The sequence below is a fragment of the Ctenocephalides felis genome, unplaced genomic scaffold (assembly GCF_003426905.1).
Source record: "Ctenocephalides felis isolate EL2017-DRISC unplaced genomic scaffold, ASM342690v1 CF-g0.4_SCAFFOLD_00845, whole genome shotgun sequence".
Lineage (NCBI taxonomy): Eukaryota > Metazoa > Arthropoda > Insecta > Siphonaptera > Pulicidae > Ctenocephalides > Ctenocephalides felis.
The window spans coordinates 7,497,418-7,524,050 of NW_020536999.1; the positions used below are offsets into that span (position 1 = coordinate 7,497,418).

At 31.1% G+C, this 26,633-nt stretch overlaps 2 protein-coding genes and 1 pseudogene across 2 annotated transcripts; 2 read left to right on the top strand and 1 right to left on the bottom strand.

The window, feature by feature from the left end:
• Positions 1–994: 994 nt before the first annotated feature.
• On the bottom strand, positions 995–21,484 carry LOC113364035 (dual specificity mitogen-activated protein kinase kinase hemipterous-like). Its single transcript, XM_026606496.1, has 11 exons — positions 21,163–21,484; positions 20,684–20,952; positions 20,341–20,568; positions 20,088–20,267; positions 18,438–18,652; positions 15,678–15,827; positions 9,679–10,613; positions 7,620–7,874; positions 4,130–4,463; positions 3,969–4,055; positions 995–1,197 (listed from the first exon to the last, which is right to left on the bottom strand). The coding sequence occupies exons 1-11, from the start codon at positions 21,296–21,298 to the stop codon at positions 1,074–1,076; spliced, it is 2,913 nt and encodes a 970-aa protein (XP_026462281.1). The 5' UTR covers positions 21,299–21,484; the 3' UTR covers positions 995–1,073.
• Positions 21,485–21,836: 352 nt separating this feature from the next.
• LOC113371864 (ER membrane protein complex subunit 3-like) lies at positions 21,837–22,911 on the top strand. The gene is made up of 4 exons (XM_026612358.1): positions 21,837–22,044; positions 22,180–22,436; positions 22,501–22,662; positions 22,733–22,911. The coding sequence occupies exons 1-4, from the start codon at positions 21,899–21,901 to the stop codon at positions 22,909–22,911; spliced, it is 744 nt and encodes a 247-aa protein (XP_026468143.1). The 5' UTR covers positions 21,837–21,898.
• A 995-nt stretch (positions 22,912–23,906) lies between these two features.
• Positions 23,907–25,053, top strand: LOC113371880 (annotated as a pseudogene).
• Positions 25,054–26,633: the final 1,580 nt, after the last annotated feature.

Genomic DNA, 26,633 nt, shown 5'->3' on the forward strand with positions numbered 1-26,633 from the left:
ATATATATATATATATATATATATATATATATATATATTTATTATGCTGAATCAAATCAGCTAAATAGAAGCTCTTTAAATATAATCTCGATATAAAAAGCAACTGGCACACAAAATTTTGAGCATTTTTTTTTAAATTATTTTGAGTATCTTTTAAATATTATATGTATATCAGGGTGGTCCTTAATATGGACATTTTCGAATTTCTTTTGCTCCCAAGGGCTCAAGTGCTTCCAAATTAATAAAAAAATCTTATAAAAATTTTAGCACTTAATATTAGGTTGTCAAATATCTCCCTTCCGCTTTTTTGCTCTTGGTTTATAATGCAAAAAGGCGGAAGGGAGATATTTGACAACTTTATATTAACATTTAGATAGTCCGCAATTGAATTAAAAGTTTCGTATATTTATTTCACAATTAAATTCTTGCGCCATCTGTGATAGCATTTGTAAACTCAAATATTATGACACTTATAAATCACTTAACCTCTAATTAAATCCATGTTGGATGTTTAATAAAAAATGTATTTATCACCGCATCAAAATTAATTTTGCACCAAAATATTTGTTTAATTGGTGATGTAGACACTCAAATTATCAGTAATAAATTGCCATCAGAAATTGCAAGTCTGCTATCACAGATGGCGCCAGAATTTACTTAATAATGAATATACGAAACTTTTAATTGAATTGCGGACTATCTAAATGTTAATATTAAGAGCTAAAACTTTCAGAGAATTTTTTTTAATCATTATGGAAGCATTTGAGCCCTTGGGAGCAAAGAAATTCGAAAATGTCCATACCAAGGACCACCCTGATCATAAGCAATTTAAATATAAAATTTATATATGTATAGACTAGTAAAATATTCCACATTTACCTATATTGGTTGATGAAATCAATCAATCTCTATCATTTATTTTTTCCACTTACCTTTCATCGTCTAACCATATAATTTTAATCCTAATTATTCACTATCATAAATATATTTCGTTAAATTCTTTTCCTTCGGTCAGGAGAGGAACCAGTCGGTCCTCAGGCAGGACTGACGTCATCGATCCTCGTTCTGTGACGTCATAGTAGTCGACACAAATGTTGGGGAATACAAATGCTGCTGATGCTGCTGATGCTGGTGCCTAATTTGCTGACTGTTTTCTGAAGAAAGTCTACGGGCGGAGGCTGCGGAGTCAGAGGATACCTGGAAGAAAAAAGAGTAACTAGTGGTGTATGGCATCGTGCCTTAAGGCAAATTGCTGGAACTTCCTGTACCGTAATGAAATATTCGAGAAATTTTAAACGTTTTCAAATATATTATTACAAATACTGTAACTTTCATTATTTTTGCTATCTTGTTATATCTGAGTGAGCAAATCAAATGTAAATCACAAATCGATTCATCTCCGGAACATTAACAATCGTCATTTCATTCAGAATTCAATTTAAAAAAAATACCTAAGTTGCCTAATTTACACAACATTGAAAAAGTGCTCCCGTATAGTCACAGTCTAAACGCATTTGCAAATAATTCTGTGCGACATTTCCACTTATACTGTGCTTAGCTTGGCGGCATTTTCACATTTTTCAATAGTTTTCACACAAAATTGGAAAAGTGCTCCAGTACATAGACAGTCTAAACGCTTTTGCGAGAACATTTGTACCACGTTGTCACCTAGACTGTGCTTAGTCTAGGTAGTTTTTTGGCCAAAAGTACATTTCTATAATTTATTTATCTAGAATTAAAATTAATATCCAAATCACTTTAGATATTAAAAAAAAATAAAATTATTTTTTTGGATATTAAAAATAAACTAGTGGTGTATAACATCATGCCTTAAGGCAAATTGCTGGAACTTCCCGTGCCGTAATGAAATGTTCGAGGAATATTATTTTTTTTTTACAAATAGATTATGAATACTGTAACTTATATATGTCTACAGAAAACTTAATAAACTAAGCTTACTCAATCAATCGGATTTAAAATGAAGGACATTGCATAATATTTATAAGAATTATATAAACTGAATTACAAAATTAAAAATATTTATTTGAAGTACATAAGTGTGTTTTAGAACTTAGGCCAGAATTAAAATTAAAATCTGAGTTATTTTCAATATACAAAAAAAAATTTAAACAATGTTTTTCCAAAAGCAATTATTTTGTCAAAACGAGCAGAAAGTTTTTTGAATCATTCAAATCGGATGCTCCGTTCTCTCAAAAACTGCTCTTTTTTGCACTCTTTGCTATATATCTCCGTAGCGGCTTGGCCTGCCTTTGCCAAAATCTAATCGGTACATCTCCCTATCAATAGGAATCGAATGTTTTTTGAATCATTCAAATCGGTTGATCCGTGCGCCCGAAAACGTGGTTAATATATTGTATCCATACATACACACACATTCATTTTTACCAAGGCTAACCCAATCGCGTCTCCTCCTTATCGAATTTATATCAATGGCTTTTAAATGTTTGAAATTCAAATTTTGACTCATTGAAAGTTTCATTGAAAAAAAAATCTACAGTTATTTATAAAGAAACGGATTCCCAAATAATATCTTAGAAATAGTTTTTTAATTTTTTAAATCGATTCAGAATTTTTGGCTAAAACATGGACTTTTTTTCACTTTTATGCTAATTGTAAAGAAACGGCTCGGCCGATCGTCGCACAAAACTGAGAGCCCATAGTCCTTATGCTACACCTAATAGTTTTTAATTTTTGAAATCCATTCAGCAGTTTTTCGAGAAAACGTCGATGAAAAAGTCTAATTTCAACGAACATAAAAAACTGGTCATTTGGTCAAAAAAAATCATAAAATTCGTCGAAAAAAATTTCAACAGTTCATTACAAAAAAACCTGCTCGGTCGACCGTTTAAATTTTTTAAATCGGCCCAGCCGTTTTTGAGAAAACGTCGAAGAAAGGGCAGAAAATCAGTTTACATGCACAAACACACGCATGCACACATACTTTTTCCAAATTCGGCCTCAATCGATTCATAATGACATAAAACGTCGAAAAAACAAATTTTTTTTTGGCGAAACCATAAACATATCCTTCTCGTTCATATGTAAAAATGTGCCTAATCTTACAGCACTTGTAGATAGACAATTTCTCTGTTTTACAAACTCTGGTTTCTTCAATTTTTAAATGTGTTCCTCAAATTTGATTTGAACAAAATTTCTCAGTGCTAAAAGAAAAAACAATAGGCTTTTGAATAACGCTAATAAGAAAGTAATTAAACAAAACGCACTATCCGAAAACATTAATTGAATAATTATTTTATCCTTTTTAGCTAATAATAAATAATTATTTAGCATATATTACTATACATTATGTGGTCTAAGCCAATATGAGTAGAATCACATAATTTTTTTTTCGATATCTTTTATGGTTACGCCAAAAATTGAGTTTGAAAAAGGGGCAACTTTGGAATATTTTCAATGATATCTCGGCCATAAGGTGAGATACAAAGTTGAAGTTTGGTATATCGGATGTTTTCAAAATGACCTTCAAAATGACGTATAAATTATTCAAATACAAAAGTATTAGTTGATTATGTATGGCAAGCGCCCACACTCTTGCGCGTATGTACTCGTCTGGCAGACGCTTGCAATTGTCAGAATGTTCTGTCATTTTACATATGCTTTCTGAACAGTTAAAAGAATACACCCTCAAAATTTGAGTCTTGTGAAAGCAAGTTAGTTTTTTTTTTTACATTTTCAAAAACTCGAAGGATGATGACGCAATCGCGAGATGCTTGCCAGACCGGCACTTTCTTAATGTACCGATAATAAAATATCATTAAGAAAATTTCTAGCTCTGAGAAAACAGGCTAGTCAAATAGTTCACTGGCTCTTAGACTATAATCAGAAAGAAATATAAGATAGCGTTGTCATGACGATGCTATTTTATGATGCAGATTTGCCCCGTCAATTTCATAAACATGCAAATGAAGTTGAAAATTAAATTTTACCTTCTCGGCAGACTAGGTGACTGTGGACTAGAGCTCAGTCTTTCTAAGTAGGTTCTATGTATGGCCAAGGGACTCGCTGGATTGTCTCTGCAAATTCAATATCAAAAAAATCAAATTAACCTAGTTAGTATTAAAATATCCAGTCATCAGAATATTATTACCTGTTAAGTCTCGGCGGCGGATCAGGACTCTGGTGCCTCCTCCTATGTTCCAGATACTCAGGCAACTTGTTAACTCGCACACTGCCACCAGGACTCATCAGTCTGGTACTACCAGATCCTGCACCAATATCACTATGATGAACCGGCGAACTGTTTCCCAACATTTGTATAGAACTCGACGAGGCCTGCTGAATGGCACCGTTCTGTGTCGATTTGCATCCTCGGCCCGTCGACCCGGTCGGAGACCTGGGCGCCTCGTTTCCCCGGAGTTGCACCTTTATGCAGGACGCGAACCGACGCTTCACGGCGCCTGTCAAAGAGTCCAACCAGCCCTCTAGCGTTACACATGAAGGATAGTTGGGGAAGAAATTTGCGATTGATAAATGAATGATATAATGAAATGGTGGTAGATGATGCAGTGAAATAGTTGGGAAAATATATGTATAAATATATACTAACTGGCCCGGCAAACGTTTCAAAAAAATATTTCTAGTATATTTTTAGTACGAAAATGAGTAACTGATTGCAAATGTGGTGCATAAGTGAAAGGAGCAGCTAACAAATAACATATGAATAGTTTACCCACTGCAAACACGCCAGATATAAACGTCCCTTAATAGTCTTTGCAAGTGCAAACCTAATCTGAAACTGATACTATTTAAATTGAATTGGCATATTTAAAGTTTCAAGATTTTGATATATTATTACCACGCTTTTGCATTAAGCCAGTAATTTTTAAATTACGACGCAAAATCCGATAATTTATTTTTACATTATATTGCTATGTGGCATGCCCAAGCGATTTGACTGACATTGAAAAAAAATTGTAAGGGTAGAAATGTACAGTTTTGCCATAAAGGGCCATAAAGTTTTTCCAACTTTTCTCCCAAAGTTCCACTTAGATTTAAATGAATTTTTGAATAATAGAAGAAGAATGTACAGGGTTTCGAATGATGCTAATATAAAAGTAGTCAAAAAAGCCGCACTGACAAAAAATGGGAAATGAAAAATCATTTTCACCTTTTCACGCACTAACAAATAATTTTTTCACATTATTTGTTATGAACAACATAGACAAGATCAGTATTAATAAAATGTCGTTAACAGTTTTTCGATAACTCTCATATTTCCGACAAAAAGTGAGTTTGAAAAAGGGGCCACTTTCACATGTTTTCACTGATATCCCGGCCAAATGATGAGCTACGGATTTGAAATTTGGTATTTCGAATTTTCTCGAAAATACCTAAAAAATGGCATCAAAATTATTTAAATACCAGGGTGGGGCCGCTTGTATATGGAAACATGACGAGACCCTTTTGTACGATACCTACAGTTTCCTATCAAAAACTGTTGTACCTTCAGATTTTAATATTCAATGTCTATTTATTCGCAAAAATTTCTCTTTACGTAAACTATTTATAAACCATGTACTGTTTGTGCGCATCGGGAAATATTTGTACTATGGGAAAATGGTAAGAGTGGACAATCCTTTATAAAAATGAATAGTTTTTTTTAAAAAATAAAATTTATGCTTCCTCATAAAGTCAAGAAAATGTGAAATCAAATTCACTAAGAAAAAACTCGCTGACTGAAAGTTATTATTTGATTACTAAAATGGCTATTATGAAATAGAGATTTGTGGAAGTAGGGTGAAAATTTAGAGTTGTATACGTTTTTTTATATAATAACAATTATATAAGTATAATTCCGCATTATAAAAGTTAAAATTAAAAGAAAACTGATTCCAAAATTTTAAATAAATATTTAAGGGTGAAAACTCTTGATAAAAATACATACTTTTTCTATGTAGTTCTATGTATTTTTCAATTCCGCATTAAAAAAACTTCAATAAAAGATATGGACCTCATAATTGAAAAAATGTGTTAGGATTGGACAACCCTTAATAAACATTAATTGCATTTTAAAGTAACATTAAACCATTTTGAAATACTCAAAAAAATCTTAAAATGTCAAATAACGGTCAAATTAAAACTAAAAGAAATTGATTCCAAAATTTAAGAAAATAAGGGTGAACAACCCTAGATAAAATTAAATTGTTTTTCGAAGTAATGAGAGTTGTATGTATTTTGTCAATTCCGCATTAAAAAAATTAAAATGAATAATATTGACCTCATGATTGAAAAAATGTGTTAGGATTGGACAACCCTTAATAAAAATATATTGCTCATCAAAGTGACATTTAACAATTTTCATATAATTAAATAAATCTTAACTAAAACTATATCAAATAACGGTCAAATTAAAACTAAAAGAAAATTGATTCCAAAATTTGAAAAAATAGGGGTGAGCAAACCTTGATAAAAATAAATTGTTTTTCGAAGTAAATAGATTTGTACGTATTTTTTAATTTCAAATAATAAAAAAATGACCTCATAATTTAAAAAATGTGTTAGGGTTGGACAACCCTTAATAAAAATAAATTGTTCAAAGTAACATTTAACCATTTTCATATACTCGAAAAAAGGTCAAATAAAAGTCATATTTAAACTAAAAGAAAATTGATTTCAAAATTTAAAAAAATAGGGGTGGATAACCCTTGATAAAATAAGTTTTTTGATTTAAATAGAGTTCTATGTTTGTTTCTATTTCAATTTATAAAAAATTAAAATAAAGAAAATAGGTCAAAAATTTTTAAAAAAAGTTATGGGTGGACAAACCTTGATAAAAATAAATAATATTTTAATTGTAATATATATAAAATATATATTTAATTAATATAATAAAAATAATTGTATATATTTTGTCAATCCTGCATTAAGAAATTAAAATGAAAAAAGTTGACCCCAAAATTGAAAAAAAATATTAGGATTAGACAACCCTTAATAATGTTGTAGAAAAAAATAAGTTTTTTCTTTGAGTTCAAAAATCTGAACTAAAATCATATCAAAAATATTCAATGCGGAATAAAAAATGAGGGAATTGCTTAAATGGCTATGAAAAAATAGGGGTTGGTGAAAATGAAAATTTTTGCATTTCTCGACGTTTTGAAGGTTTCTGAACATTTTTTAAGGGCATTCCTCAGAAACTAAATGGATGTGCGTGTGTGTTTTTCGTATGTCCGCATTTATCATCCACGTTTTCGGGCGCACGGATCAACCGATTTGAATGGTTTAAAAAACATTCGATCCCTATTGGCAGGGAGATGTACTGATTAGTTTTTGGCAAGACCGAATGTTTTTTAAACCATTCAAATCAGTTGATCCGTGCGCCCGAAAACGTGGACGAAAAAATTCAGACACACAAAACACACATACACACACACATCCATTTAGTTTCTGAGGTATGCCCTTAAAAAATGTTCAGAAACCTTGAAAACGTCGAGAAATGCAAAAATTTTCATTTTCGATTTTCGGCCCATTACAATAACTACCCTACGGGAAGTTAATAAAACACTGAATTGATCGTTTATCGAGCTATATGAAAAATGATTGGACTACTGAAATGACTATTATAAAATTTTTCTACTCACCCTGACTATCACCCTGCTGAGTGTCACTCGAAGGAGACGCCTGCCTGGATCTATTCATCTGATGTTCAATAGTGTTGCTCCGACATCCATTGGAAGTAGGGCTCTCGAACAAAATCTTCCTGGCAGAATTTGGTGTAGTTACACCAATGTAATGTTGCCTTTGCGGTGAACAGGATGCTTGTCTCCTATGCTGATTTTGCTGGTGATAAAACCGTTCCAGAAGCAAAGGAGACGTGTTGGCTGATCTCGAGACTCCTTGTTCCGAGAATTGGGAATTTGAAAAAAAAATTATTTTTATGCGCTTTAAAACTACATTATTAAATTTATTGATATGTGAAAGAAAAAACAAAAAAAAAAAGTTTTTTAACTTCCCGTAGGGCAAGTTATAGTAATCGCAAAAAAATCGAAAATGAAAATTTTTATATATCTTTACGTTTCAGAGGTTTCTGAACATTTTGGCATACCTTAGAAAAAATGGATGTATGTGTGTGTGTGTGTGTGTGTGTATGTATGTACGTGTGTGTTTGTATGTGCGGATACAAATTTTCGTCGACGATTTCAGGAACACGGATCAACCGATTTGAATAATTCAAAAAACATTCGATTCGTATTGATAAGGAGACGTGCTGATTAGTTTTTGGCGAAGGCAGGTCTAGCCGTTCCGAAGATACGGGGCAAAAAGTGCCGAAAACGGTAACTCAGTTTTTAAGAGAACGGAGCGTCCGATTTTAATAATTCAAAAAACATTTGACTTGTATTGACAAGATGAAGAATTGATAAAATTTTCATGAGGGCAGGTCTAGCGGTTTCGGAGATCTAACAAAAAAAGTAAAAAAAAATGCCATTTGGCGGTCAAAAATGATCATTAGACATATGCACATCAAATTATCAGATATTTTAGAGAGATTTTAACAATAAGTATAAATTTTGTTTGCATTCCTATGGGTTCCGTACCAATATTTATTCGTTAGACTGCGTCTCTCCATATATGACAGCACTTTGAACTTGACCACATACCTTCTAATAAATAAATATTTTCAATGTTAAATTAAGCGAATAAGATCTAGAAATAAAATAATTCAAATATTTTTCTGTTTTTTTGCTGATTTTTCAACACTTCAATGGCAAAGTAGCTATAAGTAAGTAGCTTGAAGTGTTGAAAAATCAGCAAAAAAATATTTGAATTATTTTGTTTCTAGATCTTATTCGCTTAATTTAACATTGAAAATACTTATTTATTAGAAGGTATGTGGTCAAGTTCAAAGTGCTGTCATATATGGAGAGATTTATTTACCGAAATACATCAAATGGCTTTTAAATTTCTAAAATCGGTTCAGGCGCTTTTGAGAAAACGTCGATCAAAAGTCTAATTTTGACAAATGTCAAAAAAACTATACCAATTTTTGCAAACTTTGACGAATTTTTAAAGCTAAACGAGTTGTCGTAGGGCCGTAATATTTTAGTATGACCTAGAAAACTATGGTATCTACCGTCAAAAAAAAAAATCATAAAAATCGTCGAAATTTTTTTTTTTAAAACGTTATTACAAGAAAACGGCTCGGCCGATCTTTACCAAAAACTAATCAGCACGATTTCCAACCAATATCTATCGAATGGTTTTTGAATTTTCAGGATCGATTCAGAATTGCGGGCTAAAACGTGGGCGAAAATTTTTTCACTTTTCTGCAATTTACAAAGAAACGGCCCGGCCGATCGCCGCACAAAACTCAAAGACGATAGTCCTCATCGAGATACATCAAATGGCTTTTAAATTTTTGAAATCGGTCCAGCCGTTTTGGAGAAAACGTCGATTTACGGCAAAAAATTTGTTCACACACACACACACACACACACACACACATACACACACACACACATACTTTTTCCAAATTTGGTCTCATTCGATTCAGAATGGCTCGAAACGTCGAGAAAACATAAAATTAGCGAATCGGATTTTTTGATGAAAACATAAACTTCTCCTTCGGGAAGTTAAAAAACTTTGTTATAAAACTTATATATGATCTTTCCATTAAAAAAAAAAAAAAAAAAATTCAAATACCTAATTGTTGTATCCTCTTTCTATTGAACCCAGGCGATAAAGGTTCTTTGGCTGGTACTTGCCAGAAACCCTCAGAAGGTGATAGTTCGAAATTCCTTTTCGGGGTAAAAGGACTCAGTTGTCCGCTGTTATATTTATTATCACTAGATTTAAACACAGGTCTACTATAAATATGGTCCGGACTGGAACTTCTCAAATTGTCACAACGTCTTTGAAAACTCGGACTACCGTTTCGTAATTTGTTTAAAACATGAAAGTCACTTTTGCTATTTGCACTAGGTTTAATAGTCTCGTACTTATCTAAGAAGTTGAAATTGTGTCTTTGCATTAAAGGTGTAAATTTAGCAGAATCACTCGTATGGTTTAAGGAATCGTAAAGGTTTTTACTCTCCGAATGCAAACGTGGGGAACTTGGTACACTGTGGTTTCCAAACCTATGCAAATTCTGTCCAAAATTATGCTTGCTATCCAACACAACCTGATCCCTACCAAACTTATCCAAATTTAGGTCACCAATATTCTTACTATCCACATTTTTGGTATCGTACTTCTGCACCACAAAGTTTCCATCCAAATTCTTCTCCAACGTCTGCGTTTTGGACCCCAAATTATGCTCAAACAAATTCCTGGCATCGTAACATCGACCCAGATCATTGTATCCATTCGGGTTCAACGTTGCATATTTGGGTTCTCTATTATTCAGCAATTTTGCATCAGAGTCTAGGAAATTGGTGCTGGCGTAGCTGGTGCAACTGGTGTAATGTTTAACGGAATCATTCGAGGTGCTGGAAGGACTGAAAGGTTGTCTCGTGGAAGATGACAGTCCATTGTGAGGTAGTGTATCGTACTTTTGTTGCTGTCCATCGTTTGAATTTCTAAACGTGAAGAATCTTCTTGTGATGTGCTGTTTTGGAGACACCGGAGGCGTGTTGAACCTGGGGAGAAAAAGAAACAAATGTTAGTAAGGTGATTATTTTGAGATTAATCCTTTGTACTCCACAGCAAAATAAAACAGCTTTTATGTAAGGGTGCAGCATAAAATTTTTAGAAATGTTAATTTGTATAAAAAAAGTTGTCTGCTGTAGGTTGCCTAATGTTGTAATTTGTCTCATAATGTTGCAAGTCGTCTGAGAGCGTTGCAAGTCGTCTGAGAGTGTTGCAAGTCGTCTCAGAGTGTTGCAAGTCGTCTGAAAATGTTATAAATCGACTCAAAGTGTTGTAAATTGTCCCCCAACGTTGTAAATTGCCTCCCAATGTTGTAAATCGTCTTCCACAATGTTGAAAATCGTCCCACAATGTTGAAAATCGGCCCACAATGTTGAAAATCGGCCCACAATGTTGAAAATCGGCCCACAATGTTGTAAATCGTCTCCCAGTGTTCAAATTAGTCCCTGAATGTAGCAAACCGACCCAGAATGTTGCAAAACATCTCAGAATATTTCAAGCAGTCCCACAATGTTGAAAATCGTCCCACAATGTTGAAAATCGTCCCACAATGTTGAAAATCGTCCCACAATGTTCAAAATAGTCCCTGAATGTTGTAAATCGCCCCTGAATGTCGTCAGTCGCCCCACAATGTTGCAAACCGTCCCAGAATGTTGCACAAACCGTCCCAGAATGTTGAAAATCGTCCCACAATGTTGAAAATTGTCCCACAATGTTGAAAATCGTCCCACAATGTTCAAAATAGTCCCTGAATGTTGTAAATCGCCCCTGAATATCGTCAGTCGCCCCACAATGTTGCAAACCGTCCCAGAATGTTGCACAAACCGTCCCAGAATGTTGAAAATCGTCCCACAATGTTGAAAATCGTCCCACAATGTTGAAAATCGTCCCACAATGTTGAAAATAGTCCCTGAATGTTGTAAATCGCCCCTGAATGTCGTCAGTCGCCCCACAATGTTGCAAACCGTCCCAGAATGTTGCACAAACCGTCCCAGAATGTTGAAAATCGTCCCACAATGTTGAAAATCGTCCCACAATGTTGAAAATCGTCCCACAATGTTCAAAATAGTCCCTGAATGTTGTAAATCGCCCCTGAATGTCGTCAGTCGCCCCACAATGTTGCAAACCGTCCCAGAATGTTGCACAAACCGTCCCAGAATGTTGAAAATCGTCCCACAATGTTGAAAATCATCCCAGAATGTTGCAAACCGTCCCTGAATGTTGCAAACCGTCCCAGAATGTTGCAAAATGTCTCAGAATGTTGCAAACTATCTCAGAATGTTGCAAAACGTCCCAGAGTGTTGCAAACCGTCCCAGAGTGTTGCAAATTGTCACAGAATGTAAATTGTCTGAAAAAGTTGTCGATTGACTGAAACATTGTGGATTATCCGAAAATGTTGAACACTTTCTGAAAATGTTGTAAATTGTCTCAAAATGATGCAACATTTGTCTCGGAATGTTGCAGACGGTTCCAAAATGTTGCAATTTTGTCTGAGAATGTTGTAAAACGACTGAAAATGTACATCGTCTCACAATGTTGTAGTTTGTCTGAAAATGTTGCAAACTGCCTCAGAATGTTACAAACTGTCTCGGAATGTTGCAGACTGTCTTAGAATGTGAATTGTCTAAAAAAGTTCTAGATTGACTGCAACTTTGTGCATTATCTGAAAATGTTGAACACTTTTTGAAAATGTTCTAGATTATCTGGAAATATTGAAGATAATTTGTTAGTGCAATATATATATATATATATATATATATATATATATATATAATGTTAAGTCCGCAAACCTGAAAACAGCCCGAGTTTTAATATTATTAGTTCGACATTAGTTGTTAAATCAACAATCAAATCTATAAAACCAATATTATCAAATAAGCATATTTTAAATATAAATATATACACAACTATTGCCTCAAAACTTGCATTGTATTTAATAATAAAACTCTAGAATAACTACTGCTCATAAATAAAACTCTACATATATACATATATACATTGTATTATATATATACAAAATGTCGAACGAAAAATTAAAACTGGGCAAATTAATAAATTTTGAAAATAAAGACAAATTGAAATTTAGCATGCCACTTTATTGAATCTCAAAATCAAAATCAAATCGTCATACAAATAAAAATTAAATTTATATAAAACTATTTAATAATACAAAATACAATGCATCACACTAATTAGATAAGTTATGACAAATCATCACACCATTATAAATATTATATATATATATATATATATATATATATATGTATATAAATATATATATATATATAGCTGTTAATAATTATGATTGTTGAACTTCTGAACTGAAAGTCTTTTTTTGTTTAAAAAAATCATTTACTTAATTTTTTTTCGGGGATATAGGATATCCCTTTTCTCAAGAACTATTAATAACAAATAAAAATATGTACATTTAGTTCCAAAATTTTTAAATAATGGAAAGGGTTTTAGTTCAGAAATTAAAAAATCAAACAGGGTGATCCTCAATATGGACATTTTCGAATTTCTTTGCTCCCAAGGGCTCAAATGCTTCCAAAATAACAAAAAAAAAATTCTCTAAAAATTGTAGCTCTCAATATTAACAATTAGATAGTCCGCATTCAATTAAAAGTTTCGTATATTTATTATTAAGTAAATTCTTGCGCCATCTGTGATAGCAGACTTGCAATTATGATGGCAATTTATTACTGATAATTTGAGTGTCAAAATCACCAATTAAATAAATATTTTGCTGCAAAATTAATTTTGATGCCATGATGAATGAATATTTCGTTAAACAATCCTCATTAATTAGAGGTTAAGTGATTTATAAATATTTTTAAGTGTCATAATATTTGAGTTCACGAATGCTATCATAGATGGGGCAAGAATTTACTTAATGACATACGTTAATAATGAATATATATATATATATATATATATATATATATATATATATATATAACTTTTAATTGAATTGCGGACTATCTAAATGTTAATATTTATTGAGCTAAAACTTTTGGAGGATTTTTTTTAAATTAATTTGGAAACATTTGAGCCCTTGGGAACGAAGAAATTCGAAATTTTCCATATTAAGGACCACCCTATTATATATATATATATATATATATATATATATATCTTGATAGTTTTTTCGACGTTGAAACATATTTCAAAGTAACTAGCAGCCCATTCGTCGAAGTAAAAATGTAATAAAGTATTTAAAAACTTTTATTTATACGTTTCGACACCAGATGCGTGTCATCATTCAGCAACTACAATAAAATTTGAAACATTTTACTAGTAATAAAAAACAAATATAAAATAATTATAAACATAGAAAAACCTTACACATACCACCAGGACAAAAACACTCAAAAAAATATTTTTTAAAAATTAAACTTGTAACATATTAGAAAAGGACATTTTTTTGAAAAAAATAATGAATAACTACAAAATTAAAAACATTTTGAAAAAAGTTTTAAACTGTAACAATATGACGCTTGAAATGAAATTTATTGTAGTTGCTGAATGATGACACGCATCTGGTATCGAAACGTATAAATAAAAGCTTTTAAATACTTTATTACATTTTTACTTCGACGAATGGACTGCTAGTTACTTTGAAATATAATATATATATATATATATATATATATATATATATATCAATATTCTTAAAATGTTAATTTGCAGTCGAAGTAAAAGATAATGAATAATGAAACCATTCATTAAGTGCATTTCAACACTGTATGCGTGTCATCATTCAGCATATTTCAACAATAACCAAAAAAAATTTCACAAAGTTTATATTTTTTGTAGAATATATTTTATTTTATTGATTTATTTTATTTTTTTGGAACAATGTAGTCTAATATATTCTGCATTTTTTCTTGATCTTGTTGTATGTATTCATTTTTTTACATGTATATCTTTTATTAATTTTTATAATATATTAAGAAAAATATTTGTTAAAAATATGCTGAATGATGATACGCATATAGTGTCGAAACGTACAAAATAAATAGTTCAATTATTGATTGCCTTTTAGTTCGATTATTTGGCTGCAAATTAATATTTCAAGAATAAACAAAAAAAATCAAACGCCGATGATGTCGAACAAAAAATCTAAAGCTATATATATATATATATATATATATATATATATATATATATATAATAAAAAATAAAAACAATTTACCCGTTTGTTTACTAACAAAAAAGCACAATCTACAGATAAAAAAATTATATGAAGTCAGAAAATCTTCCAAGTACCTTCAAAATATTCTTTATCTTTATTTGTTAATATATATATATATATATATATATATATATATATATATATATATATACATATTTTTCTTTCGTTCGACAATCTATATAATAAATCGCTACATATGTATATATGTATATTAAAATTGTGACTAATTTACTTAAAAAGTGTAATAGATAAATGAGTTCTGATTACATAAAATAATTTTTAATATACTAAACTTTTAAGTTAAATATAAATAAAATCACTACAAAATACATTCTCAGCTTAGCTCTAGTTAAGTAAAAAAAAATTACAGATAAAAATTATCTATCGGAATGATAAATCACACTACGGGGAAAAACTCAAATGCCAATTGCATTACATATGCATGCATAGGAAAAAATGTATATATATATATATACATATATATATATTAGAGTGGTCCTTAATATGGACATTTTCGAATTTTATTGCTCCCAAGGGCTTAAATAGTTCCAAATTGATAAAAAACAATTCTCTGAAAGTTTTAGCTCCTAATATTGTATTTTAGATAGTGCGCAATTCAATCAAAATTTTGTATGGAAATAGCATGAGAAAATTTTCAAAAATTTTAAAAATGTTTTTTAGATATAACTTAATAGTAATGCAATTGGCCTTAATCAAACAAAACATGCATAAAATTTATATATAACTAAATATTTTATACAAGGAACTGTATCAGTTATCAAATTAAACTTTAATTGTTGTCTGATATAATTCCCATATATAACAATTCTCTATCGCTCTCTTCAAACATTCACTCACCTCCTAGGGGTAGAAAACCTGTCATTAAATTGCAAATCGTTGTTTCGAAACCAGTCTGCAACATTGACTTCTCGTGTCGTGTACATGACAACGAAGGGATGCTTTAGCAGCTCATCGTACTTGGGCCTTTGCTGATAGTTTTTTGTCAAGCTGGAAATAAAATAACATAGTAGTGTTAGAAAATTATCTTCTATATATATAAAAATAAGTCGGGTTTTCCTTCCTGACGAAATAACTCCAAAACGCACGAACCGATTTTGACAATTTTGCATTCGTTGGAAAGGTCTCGGTCTACGCAAGGTTTATAGCTAAGAAAATTAGTGGTGCATGGCATCGTGCCTTGATGCAAATTGCTGGAACTTCACGCACCGTAATTAAATATTCGAGTAATCACATTAGTGAGAATTATCAGAATTATGCTTGGTTAAGTCAACGAGCAATTCTTGCCGCCAAGAAATATGTTGTACACGCACTGAATTTCACCATTCAATCAAAAATTGCTGGCGATTTGGTGACATACCAATGATTCCGACTGGTCTTCCGTCACTTCGCCTTGCGTTCGCAATAACAAGTCTCAAGGCCAATCGCTTAGTGTTTGCGGGATAAATTTCAAATAGATTATTTAGAAAATCATTGTTTTTCACCTGGGCAGTTATACGTTGCCTGTTCACGAGTTCGAAATCCATCCGCTTTGTTTGTGTTAACGTCAGGCCAAAAAACAAAAAATGTGGTTTACCAAAGAGCACTTCAATGAAACCGATAATTGGCGGATTCACTTTCATTTACTTAGAGAAGTTCAACTAAAAAACACTTCATTTTTGTAATCGAAATAAATTCATTACTGTTGTATAATAAAATCAAATTTTTCTTTTTCAAATTTAAAACAAACAAAAAATTTCTTCATCTTTCTCACGAAACCATCTGGTGGCGAAACGAAGTTCGTCGGGTTTGCACGTACGCGTTGCTGTTATATAATACAAATAAATAAAAATCTGAACTAAAATGCATTTCTGTTACATCTAGTTTTTACTAATGTCACCAAATTATAATGTCCAAAAAGAAAATTGAAAGTTATTTGAAGAAAAGTAAAAAAAATGTCCTCAAATGCATCAAAATACCAAAGTCCGCATTTCAATTGCGAATTATTCAAAAATAATATATCGAATTGTGTATTCGATTTTTACTAGATTTTAGTAAATTTTATCTAGTTTTTACTAATGCCACCAATTTCTATGCTCGAAAAGAAAATTCTCAGTTATTTGCAAAAAAGTAAAAAATGTCCCAAATCAATATATGGCAAATTATCAAAATACTGAAAACCGCATTTCAACAGTGAATTATTCAAAATTTCAATATCCAAGTGGTGAGAACAGTGTTTACTAGATTTTAGATATTTTAACTAGTTTTTAATAATGTCACCAAATTATAATGTCCGCAAAGAAAATAAAAAGTTATTTGAAGGAATCTAAAAAAATGTCCTGAGTCAATATATTGCAAATTATTAAAGTACCAAAGTACGCATTTCAACTGCAAATTTTTCAAAATTTTAATATCCAATTAGTAAAAACTGTGTTTACTAGATTTTAGTAAATTTTATCTAGTTTTTACTAACGCCACCAAATTAAAATGTCTTGGAAAAAAAATAAAAGTTATTTGCAAAAAAGTTAAAAAATGTCCTGAATCAATATTGTGCAAATTATCAAAATTCTAAAGTCCGCATTTCAACTGCAAATTTTTCAAAATTTTAATATCCAAATGGTAAAAACAGTGTTTACTAGATTTTAGTAAATTTTATCTAGTAAATTTTATCTTTTTTTTCACTAATGTCACCAAATTAAAATGTCTTGGAAGAAAATTAAAAGTTATTTGAAGAAAAATAAAAAAGAATGTCCCCAAAAGTATCAAAATACATAAGTATCAAAGTTCGCATTTCAACTGCAAATTTTTTAAAATTTTATGGTCCAGTTTCTAAATCTTCCAAAGAATACTCCGTTCTCTCAAAATTTCGATTTCTATTTTTGTATTAAGTAAAAATACTTTTTGTATTGTTAAATAATTTAGTAAAGTTAACCAAAATACTAAATTCATAAGTTTAAAAAAATAATGTGTACGGAATTTTGGACTTGTTGCCTTATTTATTAAACTGAATAATATAATTTTATCCGCCAAACGTATACTGTTGACTGTATCTTATATTATTTTAATTTGTGGCACATTTCAGCTGCTTTTCGGCAATAATAATATAGACATTGCATTTTTCTTGTATATTATATTCTAATATTATCTAGGCTCATAATTTCAGCTAAATTCAAATTTCAAGTGAATTGACATTTCTAGCAGATGACAGTCAATGTTAAACAATAATGAGTGATTTTTTGTAATTTTTGCCATTTATCTCAACAACATTACTATAGTTTTAACGTTCATTAAATCTTAAAAATTTCCTTTGGCAAACTCTAAAAAGAATTATCAAAATCTGAATAACCGTTTAGGAGAATTATCAAATCATACACCCGTACAGAAGTATTTATATTTATATTTATATATATATATATATATATATATATATAAGGTTGTCAAATATCTCCCTTCCGCCTTTTTGTATTATAAGCCAAGAGCAAAAAAGCGGAAGGGAGATATTTGACAACCTAATATATATATAAGATATATTACAACAAGAACCTATATATAATAATAACATATATATATATATATATATATATATATATATATAATGTAATAATAATATCTATTACTTACCAGCGATTTACAAAATTTTGAAATTCAGCAGAAAACCCGCCGTGTGCAGACAACGTAGGCGGATCCTCTTCCAGAACTTTGGTGAGGACTTCGAAATCGTTATTACATCCCATGTAAGGAAACTGTCCTGTGGCTAATTCGACTAGAGTAATACCCAATGACCAGACGTCGGCTCGAATATCATAATCTGCTAGGCTCAGATCTATTCGTTCTGGCTGAAAATATATAATAAACTAGTTGGTTTGGTATTTAGCCTTGAAGCAAGTTACATGAACTTCCCGATATGTGTAAATAATCGGGCTTAATAAAAAAAAATGTGTAAATAATATACTTCATCAATCCTACTTTAAAAAAAATGATAATTTTAGCAAAGTTTGACGAATTTTTAAAATTAAACTACTTGTCGTAAGGCCGTAATATTACAGTAAGTTCGATAAGACCATGATGTATATCACCAAAAAAAGTTCCATGAAAATCGGCTTCAATTTTTTTTTCAACAGTTCATTACAAGAAAACGGCTCGGTAGATTTTTACCTAAAACCAATCAGTATCATTCCCAACTAATATCTTTCGAACAGTTTTTGATATTTTGAAATCGGTTTTCGAATTACGTTTTGGCGGCAAAATATAAAATCAGAAAATATATAGTTTCAAGAAAAAAAAGCTGTTTTTATAACATCTAACGTCGGAATTTCTATATTTTTGATAGAATAATTTGCAATTTATCACCTAAATTTGATTTTCAACTAATACTAATCAGTATCATTTCCATCTAATATCTTTCGAACAGTTTTTGATTTTTTAAAATCGGTTCGGTAGGATGAGCTTAAATGTGGACGAAAAGTTTAACACTTTTTTTCAAATTACAAAGAAACGGGCTTGGCAGATCGTCGCACAAAACTGACAAACGATAATCCTCACCGAAATACATCAAATGGCTTTTAAATTTCTAAAATCGGTTCAGGCGTTTTTGAGAAAACGTCGATGAAAGGTCTAATTTTGACAAATGCCAAAAAACGATACTAATTTTTGCAAACTTTGACGAATTTTTAAAGCTGAACCAGTTGTCGTAGGGCCGTAATGTTTTAGTATGATCTAGAAGACTATAGTATCTACCGTCAAAAAAATAATAAAAATCGTCGAAAAAAAATTTTTTAACACTTTATTACAAGAAAACGGCCCGGCCGATCTTTACCAAAAACTAATCAGCACGATTCCCAATAAATGCCTTTCGAACGGTTTTTGAATTTTCATAATCGGTTCAGAATTGCGGGCTAAAACGTGCACGAAAAATTTTTCACATTTCTGCTATTTATAAAAAAAACGTCTCGGCCGATCGTCGCACAAAACTGACAAACAATAGTCCTCATCGAGATACATCGAATGGCTTTTAAATTTTTGAAATCGGCCCAACCGTTTTTGAGAAAACGTCGATTTACGGCAAAAAATCTGTTCACATACACGCGCGCACACACACACACACTTTTTCCTTAAATTCTCATTCGATTCAGAATGGCTTGAAACGTCGAGAAAACATAAAATTAGCGAATCGGATTTTTTGATGAAAACATAAACTTCTCCTTCGGGAAGTTAATAAAGTTCATGTAGTATTTTTTAATAATATTTATGTAATGATATTTATCCACTTACAGCCATATAAGCTGCACAACCCGCAGACCTGGTTTTCGCTTTTGAATCCACCAATCTTCCACTAATACCAAAATCACATAGTTTTATTCGGCCCCGTTCGTCCAACAAGATATTCGAAGGCTTCACATCTCTATGAATAACACCGTGTTTGTTCTTGAGATATGACAAAGCATTAACAGTCTAAAACAATAAATACATAAATGGTAAAAAAAATATATATCCACATACGATTGTTTATTTCTCTGTCTCTTACCGCAACGGTGACTTTTCCAAGAATATCTTCCGGTATCGGCCTGTTGAGTCTTTTTAATAGTTTATCAAAACAAGTTGCCATCAGTTCCATGCAAATCCAAACATCCGCATCGGTTATAAAACAGCCTAGGCATTGTACAATGTAAGGGCAATCGTGGGATTTCAAAACCACTTCTAAATCCATGATTATGCGCTTGTTTTCGTCAGTGTTGCCTGATCGCCTCATTTGCTGGAATAGAAATAAAAAACTAGTTGTGTATGGCATTGTGTCTTAAAACTAAATTATTAAAAAAAACTTTGCAAAAACTTGAAATTTTGATATTTTTTATATATATTTTTATTACCTTGACAGCGATGACTTCACCACTAGGTTTGTGCAACATCTTAACGACATGTCCACAAGATCCATTTCCCAATTCGCCCAAATCCTCTAAATCGTTTTGCGTAGCAAAATATTGAGTTCCATTTATTTTCAATTTTCCTTGCATCTTATAAATTTCCTTTAATTTGTTCTCAGTCTCAGTAGGATCTTGCTTTGGTAATGAGCTCGGGAATGGAAGGTTCAAATTTTTTCTCTGTCTGACCGGCGTGCCATCTGATTTGAATTCTCCAACTGAAATAGAAAGTTGGTAATAAAACATAGATGTAATGAAATAGTTGTGTTAAATATTGAATTCTGCTTAAGATTCGTAGTAAATGAATAATATATATATATATATATATATATATATATATATATATATATACGTATATATTGTGCATGATTTGTTTTAGTTTTATAATACATTAGATAAATCAAATATATAGTTTTTATTATACTTACGAGGTGGTATAGGTTTCTTAAAACCATTCCCCTTAGGCATCGAAAACCTTCCATGAGTACTATCCCGTCTTTCATTTTCTAATTTCAGCTTATTCTCCAAGCCGTCAATTTTGCTTTCTATTGACGATCGAGACATTTTTCCATTAATTTTCGCATTGGTTTATTTCGAGAGCAATCCCAACAATCGCCACTGAAATAGAAACACTTTCTAGCAGACACATAAGTTTAAGACGGACGTCCGAATTGAAAGTTTTGTAGAACGATTGCACGTTAACATTTGTAGAAACGATTTTGTGTTTTTGTTTAAAAGGTTTTTATTAAATTCGACGCGAAATCGAATGGAATAAATAACATTTTATCAACTTGAGTTGTGCATGACAAAAGTTGACAGATTGAGAGGAGATGTCAGAAATCAGTGTTGCCAGATGGGGGAATAAATATCAAACTCGTTCACTGAGGGTTGTAGAAATAAATCAACAAATAACAAGCATTATTTTGTAATTTCACTTGCATATTTGCACATAAATACTTCTACTCATCTTTTACCATAAAAAATAACAGTTTTTATAAATATAATCATAATATAAAATATATTTAAAATAGTTTTTTCGCATACAACTTCACTCCGTACCTTGCCCCCATTTGACAAGTGTCATTTTAACCATAACCTCTTAAATAATTAATTTAAATTTAATCATAATTAAATAAATTAATGTTTAAAATCAATAAATAAAATATGGAATTGCTTCTAGATCCTAATATACGAGGATGGGTGTTTTTACCAATCGTAGTAATAACGTTTTTAGTTGGAATTGTTAGACATTATATAGCAATGTTATTATCATCACAGAAAAAAGTTGAATTGCAACAATTGCAAGACAGGTACAAATATTTGTTATCAGCCAGTACTAAAAATCACTTACACCTATGTAAATTATATATCAAAATTGTTTTTAACATTTTAAATTATATTAGTACCATCATAGGTTTTCATAAATTATATTATTTCTATTCTAGTCAGGTGATGATAAGAGCGAGATACCTCAGAGAGAATGGCAACTATTTACACCCCCAATCATTCCTGATGCGAAGACATTTCTTCAACAACGAAGAAACCGGTTATTTCAAAACCCAGAAACGACCTGCCACAAATAACAACCCCATGACCGATCCAAGTGTTATGACAGACATGTTAAAAGGAAACATTACTAATGTTTTGCCTATGATTGTTATCGGTGGCTGGATTAATTGGATGTTCTCAGGATTTGTTACAAGTATGGATAAAAAATATAAATACTAATAAGAAAAATTGTGCTAATGTTGTGTTATTGTTTTTAGCAAAAGTGCCATTTCCGTTGACGTTGAGGTTTAAACCGATGTTACAAAGAGGTGTGGAATTAGCTTCATTGGATGCTAGTTGGGTATCATCTGCCAGTTGGTATTTTTTGAATGTTTTTGGTCTGCGCAGTATCTACACTTTAGTTTTAGGGGAAAATAATGGTAATTACACACACACACATATATATATATATATATATATATATGTATTTCATTTATTTATTTTTTTCAGCCTCTGATCAAACCCGAATAATGCAAGAACAAATGTCCGGAGCAGCCATGGCAATGCCACCAGATCCAAAAAGTGCATTCAAAGCCGAATGGGAAGCTTTGCAAATAATCGAACATAATTGGAATTTAGCAAATGCAGATCAGCAGCTTTTAAACAAAGCCAACAATAGCACTTCATAAATAGATGTAATATTTATTTTAATTTTGTTGAAATAGGTGAATTTTGTTTATTATTAGGTGAATTATTTACATTTATTATGTTAATTTAAGTGTATGGTAATATATAAATCACAAAAATTTATTGAGCTGTTTTATTAACTCTTTACATTTGAAAAGTTTCTGAACATTTTGGCATACCTTAGAAAAAATTGATGTGTGTGTGTGCATATGTGCGGATACAAATTTTTGTTGGCAATTAGTTTTTGGAAAAGACAATTTTTGTTTCGAAATAATTATGATATTAATTTTAATTCTAGATAAATAAATCATACAAATGTAATTTTGGGTTAAAAATTCAAAAAATTACCCAGGCTAAGCACAGTCTAAGCGCCACTCTGGTACAATTGTTTACCCAAGTGTGTTTAGACTGTCTATTTGTGAAAACTATTGAAAAATGTGAAAATGCCGCCAAACTAAGCACAGTATAAGTGAAAATTTCGCACAAAACTATTTGCAAGCGCGTTTAGACTGTTATTTAACGGGAGTACTTTTTCAATTTTGTGCGAAATGATCATAAGCAACTATTTTTATGAAATTGAATTCGAAATGAAATGACGATTGTTAATAGATGATAGCAGATAAATTGATTTATGATTTACATTTGATGTGCTCAGATATAACAAGATAGCAAAAATAATGAAATTTACAGTATTTGTAATAATATATGTGAAAACGTTTAAAATTTCTCGAATATTTCATTATGGTAAGGGAAGTTCGAGCAAATTGCCTAAAGGCACGATGCCATACACCACTAGTTACTATTTTAAATTAATAAATCCGTTAAAACTATTAATTGCTCACTTCACTTACGTTACTGAGTAAAATAGTATTACCCAATCCCGTTCTAATCTGTCAACATATTTCAAATTTTGAGGTTATGTTAAATTCATTCTTAAACGCAATATAATTCATTCAAATTAACATTATTAATATAAATTACAAAAAATATGAATAACATGATACGTCGAATTCTACCTTCCTATAAACATGTGATAGTTCGCGGAAAACAAACAGGCGTACAAGAATTAAATACTTTCCAAGATTATGAAGAGGACGATGAAATCGATAGAGAGAGGATTATTGAAGAAAAAAGGAATAAATCCAGATTGCTTCCTCAGCACAGGAACATGGTGCTGGGGAAAGGTTCCGTACCAAGAACCACAGTCGTGGATACATGAAACTGTTAAATATAAACGAATGGATGTTGGGAGGTACGGAGGCAGTAGTAATGTTAATCCAGGTAAAGGATAAAAGTTATAGTAATAATAATAATAATAATGATTGATTGAAGTACCTGAATTCCTTTGTATTCTGCTTGTATGATGTTTTCGCAAGATAAATCTTCACAATCGGTCTTTATGCAGTCTCAAGTCTGTGAACAAACAAAATGTACACTACAGCATTATAAATATAGTAAGAAATAAATAAAGTAACTACTTACTTTTATAGAATGTTTCTATGTTTTGTGCAAAATATTTTCATAAAAGACATTCCAGCCAAGTTTGCTCCTTTAAGTCTGCAAATAAATATACAATTAATTCAATATCTTATATATATATATATATATATATATATATATATATTTATTTATTTATTATCTTTACCCAGCTCTATGTTGGCCCGACAAAGAGATCTAGAAGATACCCTCGAATATGAAAGAGTAAAATACCCCGAAACAATCCCTGAAATGATGAAGAAGGTTGCCGAAGAGAAAAAACAAAAAGCAGAAGCCATGAGAGCACGTGATGAAGAAATCGCAAAGAAGACAAGAAACTCTTAAAATTACAAGATTGGAAACACAAACTTAAGCAGAAAATGGCTAAAGCTGAAGCGGAAGCCAGAGAAGCAAAGGTACAGGAATAATTTAATTTTATTTACTTAATTAATTTTTTATTTTAATTGTTTTCTTTCCAGGAGCGTAAAGATAGGTTAGTAGAAGAGGTAAGAAGGCACTTTGGATTCAAATTAGATCCTCGTGATGAGAAGTTCCAAGAAATGTTGGCGCAGAAAGAAAAGGCTGATAGGAAGCAGCAAAAGGAGCTGAGGAGACAAGCACGTGAAGCTAAAATTGCAGCAAATGATAAACCAACAGAATGCCTTTAAAGAAAATGAGGAGGAAGAAAATAATTTATATTTTTGTTAAATTAATGTAGCTATGTAATTGTTTAAATAATAGAACTTATACTAAAAAACATGTTATTTTTATGTAGTATTAAATACTGAAGTCACTCTGTAAAATCTGATTTAAACTAGTGGTGTGCATGGCATCGTGCCTTAAGGCAAATTGCTGGAAACTTCCCGTACCGTAATGAGAAATTTGAAGAATATTAAATGGTTTCAAATATATTATAATAATGACGTTTCTATATGTTTAAAATACAAAAAATCGATATAAAGTGGAGTTAGAACTAGCTGTAAGTGGAATTCTGTCTTAAGGCAATTAGGGCATCTTGCCTTAAGGCAAATTGCTGGAACTTCCCGTACCCAGCAATTCAAAATTCGAGTAATTAAAAAATAATAATATTAATCAATAAAAGTTGATCAATGATTTGAAACTTTTAATAGAATTTCGAACCATATCAAATCATTTTCTATATTAAATCATTTATTTTGAAATATTTTGGAAATTCTGAACTTTTTTCAAAGCAATCATACTGCTTTATCTGTATAAAGACGAAATATCGAAGCGCGTAAGCGCCCGCGTCGCGCCTCTAACGCGTAAACATTGGTACGGAACCCATAGGAATGTAAAACAAAATTTATACTTATTGTTAAAATCTCTATGATCATTTTTGACCGCCAAATGCTCTTTTTTTACTTTTTCCTCCATACCTCCAAAGTCGTTGGACCTGCCTTTCCAAAAATTTGAACAGTTCTTCATTTAGTCATACAAGTAATTTTTTTTTGAATATTCAAATCGGACGCTCCGTCTTTTAAAAAACTGAATTACCGTTTTTGGACTTTCTGCCCGTATCTTCGGAACGGCTAGACCTGCCTTCGCCAAAAACTAATCAGCACGCTTCCTCACCAATACGAATCGAATGTTTTTGAATTATTCAAATCGGTTGTTCGTGTTCCCGAAATCGTCGACGAAAATTTGTATCCGAACCATACATACATACAACGAACCACACACATACCACACACACACATACACACACCACACGTACATCCATTTTTTCTAAGGTTAGCCAAAATGTCAGAAACCATTTGAAACGTAAAGATTATAAAAATTTTCATTTTCGATTTTTTGCGATTACTATAACTTGCCCTACGGGAAGTTAATTAGAGGAGCTTATCTCATATTTTCACATAAACATATCATATAAATGAATTGTTAAGTTAAAATTATTTAATTAAAGTATATAATGAGCTTTAGAATTGTATCTATCTAGAATTAAAATCATTTTCGCTATTCCAAAAAAAAATGTTTGGAAAAAAAATTGCCTATTCAAAGCAATCGTTTCGTCACACACATGCAGTTTTTTAAATAATTCAAATTGGATGCTTAGTTCTCTCAAAAACTGCCATTTTTGCACAATAGGCTGCGTATCTCCGAACGGCTAGACCTGCCTTAGACAAAACTAATTTCCACTTCTCTCACCATCATAACAAATTTAACGTTTTTTGAATTATTCAAATCAGATGCTCCGTTTCTCAAAAACTTGATTTCTATTTTCCGC

What these genes read in the sequence shown, in the direction of transcription:
- LOC113364035 (XM_026606496.1), bottom strand. Translation starts at nt 21,298, where the DNA reads ATGTCTCGATCGTCAATAGAAAGCAAAATTGACGGCTTGGAGAATAAG. An exon ending in TTGGAAAAGTCACCGTTGCG is followed by an intron (nt 20,268 to 20,340) that starts GTAAGAGACAGA and finishes TTATTGTTTTAG; the next exon opens with ACTGTTAATGCTTTGTCATA. An exon ending in CAAAATTTTGTAAATCGCTG is followed by an intron (nt 15,828 to 18,437) that starts GTAAGTAATAGA and finishes TTTTATTTCCAG; the next exon opens with CTTGACAAAAAACTATCAGC.
- LOC113371864 (XM_026612358.1), top strand. Translation starts at nt 21,899, where the DNA reads ATGGAATTGCTTCTAGATCCTAATATACGAGGATGGGTGTTTTTACCA. An exon ending in TTGCAACAATTGCAAGACAG is followed by an intron (nt 22,045 to 22,179) that starts GTACAAATATTT and finishes TTTCTATTCTAG; the next exon opens with TCAGGTGATGATAAGAGCGA. An exon ending in AGTTTTAGGGGAAAATAATG is followed by an intron (nt 22,663 to 22,732) that starts GTAATTACACAC and finishes TATTTTTTTCAG; the next exon opens with CCTCTGATCAAACCCGAATA.